This window comes from Apteryx rowi, unplaced genomic scaffold (genome assembly GCF_003343035.1).
Source record: "Apteryx rowi isolate R43461 unplaced genomic scaffold, aptRow1 scaffold_11, whole genome shotgun sequence".
NCBI classification, from domain to species: domain Eukaryota; kingdom Metazoa; phylum Chordata; class Aves; order Apterygiformes; family Apterygidae; genus Apteryx; species Apteryx rowi.
The window spans coordinates 4291713-4308299 of NW_020447308.1; the positions used below are offsets into that span (position 1 = coordinate 4291713).

At 39.2% G+C, this 16587-nt stretch overlaps 1 protein-coding gene across 1 annotated transcript in view; it reads right to left on the minus strand.

The window, feature by feature from the left end:
* Nucleotides 1-6177: 6177 nt before the first annotated feature.
* Nucleotides 6178-16587, minus strand: part of FAM169B (family with sequence similarity 169 member B) — a 41165-nt gene continuing 30755 nt past the window's right edge. Inside the window, exons 6-9 of the mRNA XM_026073273.1 lie at nucleotides 13829-14011; nucleotides 11256-11384; nucleotides 7512-7609; nucleotides 6178-6542 (exon numbers count right to left, since the gene is read on the minus strand). Coding sequence (XP_025929058.1) covers nucleotides 6318-6542; nucleotides 7512-7609; nucleotides 11256-11384; nucleotides 13829-14011 — 635 coding nt within the window. The 3' untranslated portion in view covers nucleotides 6178-6317. The remainder of the gene's footprint in view (nucleotides 6543-7511; nucleotides 7610-11255; nucleotides 11385-13828; nucleotides 14012-16587) is intronic.

The following is a 16587-nucleotide window of genomic DNA, read 5'->3' on the forward strand; positions in this document are numbered from 1 at the left end:
CAAAGGTGCCAAGTTAGTCTGTTTTTCAGACTAATGAGTTCAGACAAGTTAGCCTGTTTTTTCTTAGTTTTGCTGTCTACTTTCAATGCCATCTTGGATGCCTCACTTCTCATAATCAAGTAATCAAGGGACAGAGTGCACCCTCACAAAGTTTGTTGATGATACCAAAATGGGAGGTGTGGCTGAAACACCAGAGGGCTGTGCTGCCATTCAGAGGGACCTGGACAGGCTGGAGAGATGGGCAGAGAGGAACCTCATGAAGTTCAACAAAGGCAAGTGCAGAGTCCTGCACCTGGGGAGGAATAACCCCATGCACCAGGACAGGCTAGGGGTTGACCTGCTAGAAAGCAGCTCTGCGGAGAAGGTCCTGGAGGTCCTGGTGGACAACAAGCTGACCATGAGCCAACAATGTGCCCTTGTGGCCAAGAAGGCCAACGGTATCCTGGGGTGCATTAGGAAGAGCGTTGCCAGCAGGTCGAGGGAGGTGATCCTCCCCCTCTACTCAGCCCTGGTGAGGCCACATCTGGAGTACTGTGTCCAATTCTGGGCTCTCCAGTACAAGAGAGACATGGAGCCACTGGAGTGAGCCCAGCGAAGGGCCACCAAGATGATTAAGGGACTGGAGAATCTCTCGTATGAGGAAAGGCTGATAGAGCTGGGACCGTTTAGCCTGGAGAAGACTGAGGGGGATCTTATCAATGTGCGTAAATATCTGAAGGGAGGGTGTAAAAAGGACGGGGCCAGACTCTTCTCAGTGGTACGCAGTGATAGGACGAGAAGCAACAGACACAAGCTGAAACACAGGAAGTTCTGTCTGAACACGAGGAAAAACTTGTTTACTGGGAGGACGACTGAGCACTGGAACACGTTGCCCAGAGAGGCTGCAGAATCTCCATCCTTGCAGATATTCAAAAGCCATTTGGATACAATCCTGGGCAACGTGCTCTAGGTGACCCTGCTTGAGCAGTAGGGTTGGACTTGATCTCCAGAGGTCCCTTCCAACCTCAAAGATTCTGTGATTCTGTGAATGTAGATGTAAACTCATTATTTCACAAGTGTTTAATCTGTATTTCTAAACCTCCAAAACCTTTACACAAAAACAGTAGCAGAAAGAAGGCATCAGAAGCATCTGTAAAATGGCATCTAGCAGATCCTTAATGAAAGGTCAGTGAGTGTTCAAACAGATACCATAATACATTAATGTCATGACGGGGATGGGAGTGATATGGTAAACTAAGATCTGGCCGGAGTTCTCATCCTTTAGCAGATGGATGTATTATGCCACAGTAATCACAGAGCATGATCCTGCAGGCCTGGAGGACTGGCAAATGAAATCATCCCCAAAAAAGAGCTAGCATTACACTTGCACAGATCAAGTGAAAGAGCAAATTACTTGCTTTGATATGTTTGCATTACAATTTTTGATTAGGATGGAGAGCTGCCTTTAATGCACAACTTTTATCATTCCACTCAGGTTTTATTATTTCAATTAAACTAAACTAAAAGTTAAAAATTTCAAAACTTAAAGAATAAAAAAATTAAACTAAAATTAAATTAAATCATCTACTTGCTTAATCTGATCTTCTCACCTTTGGAATGGTCACGTAGAAAACATAGCAGCCTTTAGCCTTTAAAGGCATAGCCTTTAAGGTGCATATAACCCATCTTTGCTTTTCTAATGCTTAGCCCACTCACAACATATCACATGGCAGCAGTTATTACATGAAAAAAGGCAAAGAAAGTGCTTTGTAGGACTCTGAGGTTAAGTGTGTAGCAAACAGAAGGGTTGAAAACAGAAAATTATATGCTCAAGTTATCTGTCAAACACAACTGAGAATTGAGGCAGTATCATCTAGTGCTGGGAAACCATGAAACACAACATGGAAAAACTCCTGCTCAGGCTTTCTGTTGAGACAGGAGTACGAAGGGACACAATCTGGGTGCAGCTTGTAGTTTGTGCTACTCTATAACTTCATTTTGGCTTCACAAACATTTGAAAGCATTAACTCTGGGCCATTGAGACAACCTCCACAGACATAATGAGACTGAATGGCAAATACGAGGACAAGCTTTACTGTACCCTAATCTTCCTTTCTCTGAACCAGTAACCTGTCTCTTAAGAAGTCAAGCCAACCAGTGACATATTTTAAACTTGGGCACTATCTGAAGCACCCAAGACACGACAGCAATGTTAAGCTATATAATGGTGCCATCTCGTGGTAACAACAAAGATGACGCTGGATTGACTCAACACATACTTCAGTACTATGCTGCAGTCACTGAAACCATTAAAAACACCATATTGAAATACATACCTCTTAATTCCTCTGTATTGTTTCAGTTTTACAGTACAAGCTCACCATCAAGACTGAAAATCAGCAATTCTGCATCCAAAAGCGTGAAAAAATCCTGTGATGATTTACAACCACAGGTTTCAGCAGCAGAGAAATGCTAATATGCAATGGTCAGCAAGATCATGAATGGACCCCTGGTCTTTGATGATCCAGGCTTCTAAGAGGAATTAAAAAAAATAGAAAATGTCTCTGAAAAGGCAACAAGAATGATTCAAGGTCAGGAAAATCTGCCTCACAAAGACGGACCCAAAGAAATTCAACATTGTTCACTGAAGGCATGACTGGGTCAGAAGGTATCTATCCCCTCATAGAAAGAATCCTGATAGTACCAGAGCTGTAGTTCAGCATTAAACAGAAGAGAAAAATCCATCACTGAAGACTAAAACAAAATGAATTCAGAAAAGAAAATCAGGTGCACTTGTAAACGTGATGAAACTTTAGAACAGCTTGCCCAAGAACGTGGCAGATTTCCCACTGCCCTACATCTGAAAATCAAAACTGTCAAATCAAAATTATCTTTCTAAAAAATGAGTTGTTTCAACCAAAACCAATGATTTTTGATACAGGAACCATGCATGAAACTGTCTGGCTTAAATTATGTAAAATATCATGACAGATGAGCATAATGAAATTTCTAGTCTTAAAATCCATACATTTCCTTTTTCTGAGAGCGATTCAAATAAAGTATTTAGTCGGCACATACACCTCCGGATCACTGCTAACACTACTGATGTCTAACATCTTACTTGTAGCCAGATTTAAGTAACTATAGCTCATAAGAACGATAGGTACAAATTTCATTTCAGCAGTTCTGCCATCTCTCTCTCTCTCTCTCTCTCCTCTCTCTCTCTCACACACACACACACACACACACACACACACTTACCTTCTTGTTTCTTAAGCAGAAATGCCACTGTGTCAAGCCACATGCACCAGAGCGTAGATCCAGAGAGAAATAAAATCAAAGGTTTTGAAAACCTAAGTCCAGAAGTTGGAATGGTCATTCTTTTGCCAACTTTTCCAACATTCTGAAACCATCCTATCCTATCTCCAGAATTTTCACTGTGAGACAAAGATGATGTTTGTGTTGAGTTTTTTTATAATTTACTCTGTTAACACACTAAAGATGTAAGATCTATTCCTGCTTCAGCTTCAGACTTTCCTAGGGTTCATGTGATCTCACTAAGAAGTGTTTCAGAATGCCAGGAGCAATTTGCAGGTCCAAGCATCTAAAGGAATCAGATACCTTAAAGCAATAATACAAAATAAAACCAACCAAAACAAAATCAGTATTCAGACTAATTGTCTAAGTCAAAATTCCTGAAAGAACAGGGAGTGTGTCATCCTGCAGGCTGTAGCACAAGAGTTTAGTACTTCTAAACAGGACTTCAGCACTCCTGGCTCTGGTTCTTTACTGCATAAAGATAATGAGCATGTCTGTCTTCCCTTATTCTACTGTTTCTACTTGATGCATTTCATTTACCAGAACGGGCAGATGAACTGAATGCAGAACATTCCTAATTGTCACAGGCTTTGATTAGAAGGATGACATGACCATCAATTATCTCTTGCTACGGAAAAGGAATGGAGAGCTCCAGATCTGGAGGTCTCTTTGATTAGGAAGTATCCAGCCATCTGCCAATACTATCTCATTGACTGCACCTTTGCGTACTTCTGTGATATGCCCAGTTGCCATGATGACCATTTATGATGGAAATGTTACTTGGAAAATAAAAAGCTGAACAGAATTAAGGGAAAAAAATTCTTACACAGAGGAAAGAAGCAACTTTTCTCTGAGAACAGCCAATAAAATGGCTGTTAAAGTGGCCAGTGGATTCCTAGATACTAGAGACATAAACAGAAATTCCATTGGGGGATATTGAAAAATCGTTGTTTTTTCCTCTGACTCAAAGCGTCCCTAGATACAGCATTAATTTAATTAAATTAGATGTTTGCCCATTCCACACCTAGTACCTTATCCATCTTATTTATTCTAATACAAATTCAAATGGAGTATGCTGGGTCATTCTTTGATAAAGTTTTCTTGAAAGATTCAAATAAGACAAAAATTACTATTAATCCCCACTTGCTGAAACAATTCTGATTTCCTTTACCTTGACAATTATAATACAGCCTGCTACGTGCAAACTAGTTATCAGAGCGGGCTAACACAACTCTAGAATCAACGATCATGAAGAGAGATGTAATCTTCATTTTCTATCATGCTTAGGACCAACTGGCCTTTCAACTCTTAGTATATATTATATTTTAAAAAAATAAAGCTGTATGTATTTAATCATACACAGAGTCAGAATGTAGGCCTCTAGGCAAGAGGACACTGTTTCTAGCAGTCTTTATATTATCCACTTTAGGCTTGATGGATCAGCCAATAATCAGATAACCAATAACCTTCATAATCAGTTATCTCCATCACCCAGAGATAACTGATTATGAAGTTAGCCCTAAATGTTTTCTCCTTGAGACAAGAGAACCATAGCAACATGATTAAGGCTGGCACATAATTCAGTGTTTTACTTTTCTTGGCAAAAACTTGTAAGTTCCAATTATAGCTTTTTTTCATTCTCCCCCCCCCCTTTTTTTTTTTTGGAAGAGATGCCTAGAAAGGTCTGATTTTGGTGTGCCTTAAGCATATGGTTTACTGTGCAGCTGAACATAGGAGGAGTTACTTGGGTACATGATTAAAAGTTATGTCGATTCACAGCCTATGGTCCTTAAACAGAACCAGGGCGACAGGACTACATGCGAGGAATTAGGCAACCCAGGGGTGAAAAATATTCATCCTTACAATACATAGCCTGCCTATAGAACAGCCTCCCTGGGAATGCTGGATTCGTTTCCAGAAACAAATAGCTACCTCTCGTTGTTTCAAGACAACCACTTAAGAATTACAGGCTGCTGAATCTATTCAAGTGCATCAAGACCCAACTGCCATGCACCGCTGGGCTCACCTCTTTGCACAGCCTTCTCCTCCAATGGACTAAATATCTGACCCTTAAGAGTTCACCTTAACCGTTAATACAATATTCATTGGTGGCACTAAGGAATATATTTGACGCTGTTACAGAAACTGGCTGTTCTGCGCTACAGAATTAAGTACTGCTTTACATTGATTTATTTGCTAAAAAATAAAGCACTAGAAATTCCTCACTAAAAAAAAATAATAATAATACAGAATCATCCTGTGGTGAAAGAAGAAAATTTCTTTACCAAGCCATAACTTGATTCATCTGGTGAAATATGTTATACTTTAAAGTTTATCAAATGCAAAACATTAGGAAGGAGCCTATATGAAATAAAACATGCAATCTGTAATCCACACAAAGTTCCGTGCTTTAAATTACACACAAAGCATGATCACAATGTCTGAACTTAAAGGCAGTTTATGGTCCATAGCTTACTCACCTTTCCTCTCTGTACCAAACTTTTTGTGCATTAACGTAGACTACAGAGTTTGTATGCCCTCCTGTCCACTACAGGGTTTAAGGCAGATTTTTCTGCTAGAAAAGCTCAAATGAAAGCAATTCAAGATCAATTGTTCTCTTTGAAAGGAAGGTTACAGCTGTCATTCTGATACCAACTTGTGTTGCAGTATCTCTCTTCCATAATGCAGAATGTGGTTTCCATAGAAATATCTTCTTACATCAGTATCTACAAGCCTTCCAATTATTCCCTTTTGGACATCTCATGCAATCCATTAAAATCTTTTCAGAGCAGGGAAATAACTAGGCTCAATTACTATTTAATTACTTGGTGAGAAGAAAAAGAAAAGGACAATTAACAAACAAGAGCTTTATTTAAAACAGCACACAAGATGGAGAACATGTGCCTTGCAAAAAAAATTATATCTTACCTGAAGAAATCTCTCTGGTGTTACAAATTAAGAACAGTCAATTATATTTTTTTAAGACCGCACAGTGATTTTGCTCTTTTTTGAGAGTGGAGTTATGGCATAATTCTGAGTTGTTTGCTGGCCTTATCTCCAACTAAGTCTCCAGGGCCTGCTCTTTTTCTGAACCCTTTGCATTGCTGAGTATCGTCTGCACCTTGTTCCAAGTCCTCTTGTTCAGGATCCTGTGGGTTTAGAATCATTGCTGCTACTGCTGTGTCATCTTTATTTTCTATGGCATCTCCTGCCACTTTCCCAACACCAGAAATGTATTCAGCGCCCTGAAATTAAAACTGAGACACAGGGGACATCAAATTATACACAAACAACATAACCAGTGACTTGATCCTAATATAAAATGCCTTTGTCAACCAAGGCGACCATAAACATGCAAGGCAAGAAACTTAGCCGCATTGTTTGTATAGAACAGTTTTATTCCCACTGCTCTGCCTGAGTTCCCAGAAGCGTCAGCATAAAGAAAACTGGGAGTACATGGAGCCTTGATCTGACTGGGTGGGCTCTGAAGCCATGACCACAGCACTTAATGCAAGAGTGTGCACCACAGGGGCCAGTGCTGTCATAGCTCCCCCAGGAGACCCACGTCTGAAGAAAACAAACTGATTTAATTGTTGTGCAGCAACCCAAATGTGCTGGGGAAACAACCCCTACAGCTCTTTGTTTTGCTTCCACTTCTCTCTCCTTTTTCTTTATTACTTGAAAAAGTTTCATTATTGTGATTTGTTTCTTTGGGTGTACGTTCCCCTGACTAGGTTTAGGGTGAATGGGTTCATTCAAAACTCTCAGCCTGTTTTAGTCTTCCATCACGCAAAAAACTAAGCATAGTCAGATCTGCAGCTCAGTAGTGGGAGAAAACAATTAGGACTGCAAAGAGCTTGGCTACCTCATTCTAGAAGGTGTCACACTCAAGACGCTGTGTAAGCAAAGGAAACAACACAGTTCCGTTCAGAAAGCCATTTCATATGTAATCCTTGGAGTCTGCTGTGTGCCAGCTTGGTTACAGCTCCTTTATCTCAGTAAGAATCAAACCAAAATATTTAATGAGAACTGTCCTGGGTCACTTAGCCTCCCAAACTACTACTGAGTAGCAATACAAATCAGTAGCCCAGGAGTAAAAACACACCCATGGTTGTTTGTGGCAGTCTCTCATACTTAAACCTTGCTACTTTACTAAAAAGGAAAAACACAATGATGAAAAAGCAGGCCATAAAATGATAAATTAGTCACTATACCTTATTCATCTGGTCTGCATCCGATTGTTTGGGTTTACTGCTTTGAGCATACTCCACCTGAGAGCCCTCATCATCCTCTGGAGAAGTAAGGTGAGCAGCTTTTCCCAGAAAGAAATCAAGATGAAAAAATATTAGTATACATCCATGGCAATAGTTCATTTAAAAACACCCCCAAAATACACACTTGGATGCTACCTTTGTAGATCTCCAAGCCCTCTTGTTAACCAAACCAGGGTGCATGGATGACATTGCCACAGAAGACAATGGCACCTGTTTGATCATGCAACAGCTATGTTTTCTAGCAGCTTCCTGAATGGCACTTAAATATTTTAAAGCTTCATCCTTTAAAGTGTTCCCAAAACAACCAACTAACCTTACCATGTAGTGGTATATTTTGTAGATGCAATCTGAATATTTATCTTTCAACTTCCACATAAAAGCATTTCCCATCCATAAACTGTTCAAAAAATGCTTTTGATCGTATTTGCCTTTTCCCAGCTTCCACCATCCTCACAGATGAAAATATCACATGGAATAAATTTAAGAGAGTTTGTAAGCCTTCTTTTCTGATGACTGTTTCAGAAGAATCTTAATGATTAATAATGAGGTACATTGTCTACAACTTGCAATGAACAACTAAGTAGCACTAAGTGGATCTGATTTTGATTACTATTTGAAGAGAAAGAGAGGAAGAAAGACCAGACAATACTGAACTGTAGAGACCTTACTAGCAGAGCCAAGATGGTGCTACTGCCCTATTGCAAGAGAGTATTTAAATCTAAGAAACCTATTTCTTACCCCCTGAGGTGAACAGCTACACTAGAAATAAAAAGTCTCTGGCTCTTTCTTAGCTTGAAAGTTCTGCTAAATAGACAGCCTGCTCATCTCCAACACCCCCAAAAAACATATCCCTTAACTCCCTTTCAGAAAATGCAGATACTCTGACCAATTCACATAAAGGATTATAAGCAATCATTTGAAATTGATTTTAATTCTTGCTCAGTCTGCTTATTTTCCACATTAGCTTCACATTTATATGCTTTATGTATATTACTAAACTACTTTATAACAGCTTAATTCAATGCCAGCAACTAGGGCCCAAACATATAATCACATTAAATGATTTCTGTTCATCCAATCTGCCCCAGGAGATACTTGTCACTATGTTTCTGTTACTGGGACTATTTGCTGTAAATAAATCTATTTTTCAAACAACAGGAATTAATTCAGACTGAATAATTGCAGCTATGTGTGATGACACACTGAAGAGCCTTCTTTTTATAGATATATGTATACATAGAGAGAGAGAGAGATGTAGATAGATGTCTGTGTATCTGTGCACATCCAAAGTTAAGTGTCTGTTGCAATATACAGAGTGCTGCAGTTTATCTGTACTGCCACTAGATGCAGCCACATAACCTTTCAAAATTTAAAATTTTGACCTCAGGGTTGTAGAAACCTCTTTGGAGTAGGTATGTTTGTAAAATTCTTACAACAGTATTAATAGAACTAAATCCTGAGTCCTGGAAACAATGTAGTGTATGTAGAATTTTCAGTATTTTTTCATTAACCTTGTTCCAAAACATAGCATTGCACATGTGGATGGGGATCTAAGAGCAGAACGAGACTTGCTTATGTGCACGGTTGTTGCCATAGATCCAGACTGGAGCTGACAATGCCGAATTACACTGTGTTTTGTTCTCCACATAACACAGAAAGGAAGAATGAAGCTTTATGTTCCCAAGTGCTCCCACAAAGATCCAAATGACTGTGCGCATATGGAACAGGTAAGGGTACAACTCCAGCAGGTTCCATTCTATCCCACAGCATTTTCCTCACTGTGCACCTACATCACAATTTTGGAAACACAAGCTTCTCTCTACATATACAGTGAGCAGCAAGATGGATCCTCCTGGATAGCAAATGATAAAGGACTCCCACCCTCAAAAATGCTTCTGCTTTTTCTAGTATTATCAGATAGCATGAAGCCATGGAAAATTCTCCTGTTATTCCCTCACCAACTATCAGGGGGAACCATGCAGGCACAACATTATCTTTAGGACCAAACAAAACCAGGGAAACTCTCCCCTACATTTAACAGGTGTTACTTGTTCTGTGCTCTTCTTTAATATTTCCCTGGGTGCATAATATACATAGTACTGGGATAATACAAGCACAAGAAGCACACAAGTAGATTCCATATGTAATACAGATATAATACCTGTATTCCACACCCACACTTTTTAAACACTGTTTTTACAGTGAGTTGATTTTCCTCTGAAGATAGATGAAATAAAGCCTACTCAGCACATTCTGTGTCTGGGAAAGTGATCCCCAATGAGCTGCGCACCAGAGTGGAGAATATCAGTTAGAAGGCAGATTTTTTATTATAAATTTTAGTGGCAGGTTCACGTGCTTCTGCTCTGTTCCATTATGGAGATCACACTGAGGTTCACAGTTTATATATGAGACACCCCAATTTCTAGTTTATATAGGAGGTTTCCTGCTTTTGTAAACAGAAATATCTCAATTACCTGAAGAAATGCCCAAGGCAGTTCCCAGGCCTCACTTGTATTTTTTAATGACAGTCACTTAGATGGGATCATATTTACCTGGGTTTTGGGTTGGTTTTTTTTTTTTTTTTTGGGGGGGGGGGGTTGTCTGCTTGCTTGTTTATATATAAGATTACAATGCTAAAAAAGAAACATGAGAAAAGAAAGTATACTCTCCTCCATGATCTGCCTTCTGTTTGCTGATCTGATCACAGTTCTCCGCAATTGCCATTAATAAACTGAACTGAACAAGATGGATTAAAGGAAAGAGCAACACCAGTTTTTATTGGTTTAAAGCACGAGGAACATAAATATAATAGCTTCAGAGGAACCCAGCCTGGGGCAAGATTCTGGCTTAACTCTCCTGTGGGGTTCTGCAGACAAGATGAAATGCAATGTCTCAGCTGAAGGTCCCCAAGCCAGTACAAAGCAGGATAGATGTGGGAAGGCCTGGGAGCAATTTGCTCTGCAGCACTCCTTGCTGCACTTCCAGAAAGAGACAATGTGTGCCCTTCTTTTGGAATCCAATGCTGATCACAGCTTGTGTGCAGGCAGCAGAGGGGCCTGTCTGGATCCCAAGGCCAGCTGAACAGACTACATCAACAAGATCCCCATATGAACTGTCAGAAGGGTTTCCTACTCTGTTGCTGCCTGCTGTGAAGGAGGCAAAAATGCTCCCAGCAAGAAGGATTTACCCTGTAGGACAGTACTTTGAATCTTCTAAAAGCCATAATGAAAATGTTTGTGTTTCCATCCAAGAATGGTACTGGCAGCAAATTGAAGGTAATTAAACACATTGCCCATTGACCATACAAATTTCTCCTTTGTAATAATCTGAGAGAAACAAACCCTCTCTATAACCCAGATATTGTGTTGTGCAACAGGAATTTTTGGGGCTAACTTCTACCCCGCTGTAAGCACACTGCAATGGGACTTACAGTCACTTTATGCCAAGACTTTGCTTTGTTCAGTATCTCTCAGATGCTCTGCCTCTCAATTTCATTACCTCATAATTTCGAAGAATGGTCCTGTTACTGGAAAAGGACCAGTGAACTGAACTGCACACTCAGCAGTTTCTCCATGCGCAAAAAACAAAGAAACCATCATTCTATCATTCTTCCTAAGCTTTGATTTTAATTCTTATCTTTATATAACTAGCATGGCCAAGTTCACGCTGTTCATTTTAACTCACTTTCTGAAAGGGCTGACTCCATCTGAATTTTTAACCAGATATTCACTCGTTGGCTCCAGTCTCCTGGTGCTTCCACCTCCCACAGTCGCTTCTGCTCCTCAGGATAAGTCTGCAAGAATTTCTGGCAAACTGAACAGGAGAAACCAAGGGGCAAAAGCATGAATGAGTGAAAAGTACACTGGAAGAGGAAGTATGTCTAGCTTGGAAATTCTCTCAGAGAATGAACTACTTTCATTAATGCCTTTCGAAACCTTCTCTCTTCTGATCTTCCTTTTCTCTTTTAGCTGGGATTTTACGGAAAGTGTAGGTGGAATGGCCCAGATGGGCATGAGTAAATTCTGTCCATCTGCTTTGGTCTAGATTACTTTCTTGTGAGTGCAGAAATACAGGACTTGAAATGACTTACTGTGCCACCAAGCCATCACTTCTGCAGCCACTGCATTACAGAACTTCCTCCAGACCCTTATCAGGTTCCAGATTAACAGCAGTGTGGGTTTTTTGCCCTCACTACTCTGAAATGAAAGCTGTTTCAGTATCTCCCAGTTTTAATGATTAAGAATGTTACTCTAATTTCTAATTTATAAACAAAAAATTTGTATCAGATTGTTCTTGGGCCAATACTACTCTCCAGTTTACTACTTCTCCTATCTTGTATTCTGTTGCTGGGGGTAATTTGCTTCTTTGGGTGCGGAAAACATGAAATAGGAAGACCTGACAGAGGAACAGCAGGGGTACCTATGTCAAAGGTACAACTTCCATTAGAAATCATATTCCCACAGACTCCTGACACAGTCTGTGTGCTTTGAACATTAGTATAATTTGGATAAACTATCAAATTTTGAGTTGCTTATCTTATCAAACTGAAAACTGTCTTATTTAGAGGCCTTCTAGGATGTCTGAAGAGTCAAAAGAAGGCATATGTTGCAAGACCAAACTGCTCAAAAAATTTAATGGGGATTTTGAACTTTCCTCAACCACCATTCTATCAACTCAAGAACTGAGACAACAATCTGTAATCAGCAAAATTTTCTTCATACATTCCTCTCTCCATTGTAGTCCATCATAGTGCAGAATGAATTTAGATAGGTCATTTATCTTTGACATTCAGTTAAATTTAACAATGGATTGTCAAAATGAAAACTCCAATTCTGGTAGGTAAACATTTGCCTTATAGTAATGAGCAGATCATTGTCATTAATTTTACCAAGGATATAATCTAAATTAATCATTTCAGTAAAAACTACTGAAAGTAACATATATACCAAAACAGAGCTATTTGGTAAGTGGATTTTTTAATCCCTTTTAGGCATTGATAGTACATTAAGTAAAATGCTAGGGAAAGCTGCTCACATTCACTGCAGAGATTTAGAGTAAAAAGTTGCATTCCTCTGTCCAAGAATGATATTGTAGTTCCAATGAAAGATAAAAAAAAGGCAGTGACTTCAATATAGTCAAAATTTAACTTACAGTGCTGGTATTTTTATAAAAGTAGCACTCAGAAATCCTGATTAGCATAAGACACAAGTCAAATTTATTCACTATTAGCTTGGAACTTAACTGAGATGAAAAGCATAGTCTTGCAACATATCACTAGTGTTAACATAAACAACACAGCATTCTGATCCACAGTCTCTAAACCATGTGATGCCTGCGACAGGAGAAATTGGTTTTGTTGGGTGGAGAAAAAGAACGGTGTCAACACTATTCTTTTCTGAATTTAGAGGTAGCAATACCTTAGGAACTCCTGGGATACATTTGCATACATTCAATGGCACATATGGACCAAGAGAGAGAAAGAATAGGCACAGTTAAAACTTTGTTGATACTTTCTAGGAAATGACTGCAAAGTCATAATAGTTGATAGAAACACCCCCCAAAATGACTGCAAAATCTCTATAGCACATATGGAACAGCATATTTGTTTAGAAAAATGTTTTTTCCTAAAGGATACAGTTTTATAAATAGTATTATCAGGGATATTTTCTGAAAATTTTACTACCAAAGCCAGAACTCCAACCAGAACACAGAGAAAGATATATAACTATTTAACAATTTTTTAAAAGTGGCAAATATTCAAAGATAGTCAATGATTTGGTAAAGAAACAAGTACTGACAAGACTGGATGAATGAGCAGAGCTCAGGTACAGTGCTTGTTAAATACAATTTCCTACAAATGCAGTATCTACAAGCACATTATTTGCATAGTGTAGGCTTGACAACATCTTATAATTCTTCTCCCTCTGGTGTCAAAAAAAAAAATTGTTAAATCACTGTCTACTACAACGACACTGTTCTATTTCTTATAGACAGTGAGATAAGAATGCAAAATACCAAACAGGCAGTATGAGTTTTATGTTTCTCCTTGTCTTGCATAAATATTGGCCTACCTTCCAAATTCCAGGAAATTCCAAATATCCCAAGAAAAGTAACCAATTGCATGCTAACAACATTATCCTTCAGTTTAGATGAGTGCACAGAACTCTTACAGAGTTAAGAAAATCCTACCAAGACTATATTGAAATTCATACATTATACATGACCCTTACCTGATGTTTCCACATCAAATGATTTACCTTGATACATGGCAGCAGAAATAGGGCAGCTGATCCCTAAGGCATCCTCAGCCACAAAAGACTGACAGAAATCATGTAGCATTTTCATCCCTAGGCCACCTCTTCTGTACTTTCTCTGGACAAATATAGTATCCAAAACTGGCAGCAAATAACACTGACTGGTAGTACCATCACAAAGGCTCCCTGAAAGCAGACAGTAAAAAACACATGAATTTGAAAATGAAATTGCTACTACTGCACTAAGAAAACCCTGTACAGCTCATGTGATTCTAGTCACAAATACTGCTCTGATACCTCTCTACAGGCTACAAGGCTGCCTCCAATTGAAGTGCATTTGCACGGATAGTAGTGATGCCAAATAAAAAGTAAAATACTTTCCAGAAGGAAGATTTGTGCCATCAAGCTGAGCAAACATGCTTAACATGTAATTGACAGGTCTCATCACAGTAGTTTCCAGACTCTGATTGTTCACACTCAGGCTATCTAGGTACACAGGCTACATATGAAGGGAGTTAGCTGAAAAGAATTGGGCTACAGCCAAAGAGGGATAAATATTCTGAAAAGTAATCTCAATATATTCCTTTAGCTTTCGCCTATTTGGGCAAATCACCCCACCTAAACTCTTTTTATGAAATGTACAGAACCACACAACACAGCATGAGCTAAACATTCAGAAGGTGCATACTGCCTGATGCAAGTGGACAACAGCAAAGGCTTCCAGAGAAAACTCCAACTTTGATCAAGCAAGCAATTTAATACTGACTGTAGGGAAAGAAGAGAGGGTCTCTCAGCCTCTGCATACCTTGCTGCTGTGCCTCCCCACATGGTACAAAAATATTGTGAAGCATGACTCTTGACTGGCTCTGCCATTTACACTTTCATACCTACCTACACAATTACTGGTCAGAAAGTTATACAACACTTGCATCGCATATTCAAGTAGTATTTGATCCCCAAATTCACTCTATTCCATAAACAACTGTACAAAAGAATATTTCTCTCTTTCAGTTGCTGTTATCTGTCAACACATGCCCAGGAGCCATCTTCAAACCTTCACTGGTAAGAGATCCACATAAAAAGTAAGTGTTGAGGTTACTCCCCCTAAAACTGGAAGCAGATCCCTGGCTGCACACCCTCTCAGCGACTCTGTGCCAGAGGCAGGGAAGTCTGTCACCTGCCTCCTTCAAAACACACAGCAGAGGCTGGGCAGCCCCTAAGTGCACAATGCATAGCAGGGAAGCGGCAATTTTCTGAAGAGGAGGAGTTACGATGGGGAAGGCACTCAGTGGAATCCTACTGACAGCTAAACTCAGTACAACGGCCTAAGCTCAAACTTATGCTGCAGCACCCAAAAGTCACACCTCTGGAGGAAGATTGGTATAGACAGTAATTGAGGGCATTGCTATAAAACCATAAGCTATTGAGTGGTTTAAGAAACAACTGCTCCTTTGTAAGTCAATTCATTTCTGCTAAAATGTGGTAACTTATCATGTATGTATGTGCTTCAAGTCCATTGCCTGAATTACTATCAATGTTAAATCATGGCTTTTATTCAAGGACAGTCCTTGCTAATAAACACATTAAGTCAGTCACTTGAAATCATGGGGACATGACGTAAGAGTCTACATGCTCTTTTAAGGACAAAATATAGACTCAAGTATAAGACTCCAAACTATTAGACTAAACCATTTCTCAGTTAAAACTGTCAAAAAAAATAGTTCCAGCATCAAAGGATTTATTTTGCGATCATGCATCGTAAACTCAAGCTGGAGTCAAGAGAAAGTTAATTAAGAACAGACATTCAGGGTCCAAACTTCCACTGTTCACCCTAAACAATTTAGGGCCCGACTGCAGGAGGTGTATGAGCAACTCTGTACAACTTCCTTAAAGTGCAAAACGCCACAAAAAACAGAACCCCAAACTATTTGAAAACAAAAGCATTCAACCCCGAAATGAATGATCGGTACTAGTGTGCCATCTATCTACATATAGGGAAAAAGTCACCATAGAAACCTCTTGCTGAACTTTTTTTTTAAATATATTTAAAAGATATCTATGAAGATTCTATGCTTGTTATATCCAGGTATATGACAGTTTGAATGGAAACAGATATTCATGCCTTCATAACAGGAAAGGAGGAAAATAAGACATTTTCTTATTTGGTTGGTTAAGTCCCATCAAGACCTCCTTGGGTTTCTTTCTTATACCACTTACTAGTGTACCACCCGGTCTAGTTTTCAGTGTCTCAAGTCAGGAAACTTTCATCACTTCACTAAGACCTATTTCAAAGTTTCACAAATCTCTTTATTGAACGGCTTTTCCTAAATTTCAGTGCAAGACTTTTATTTTATTATGACCTATTTTCTTTTTATCACATCCACATAGCTATCTTAAATGGAGGTCTATTTCTGTTCTTTGAGATGGTACCTAGTACCTCTTGCTGATAGCTGCAGGGTCTGACTGAACACTCTCTTTCCTGGCATACAAATTCAGCAAAACACACATGAATACATTTAAGTCTAGAAACTAATTTGTCAAGGCTGTAGCTCTCCACTTAGCAAGAATCCATGTCACATATCCCCAGCCATATGACAGAGGACGTAGCTATATAACCATTCCACTCACATCTAGGCTTGGTCCAGACCTGCTTAATCAAAGTACATGCTCAACTTCAAACACATTCAAGCACATGGTTGGAAAAGGATGGTTTGTGGTGATGTTTATAACCTTTCAATATTTGTAACACATGATGGGTAGTT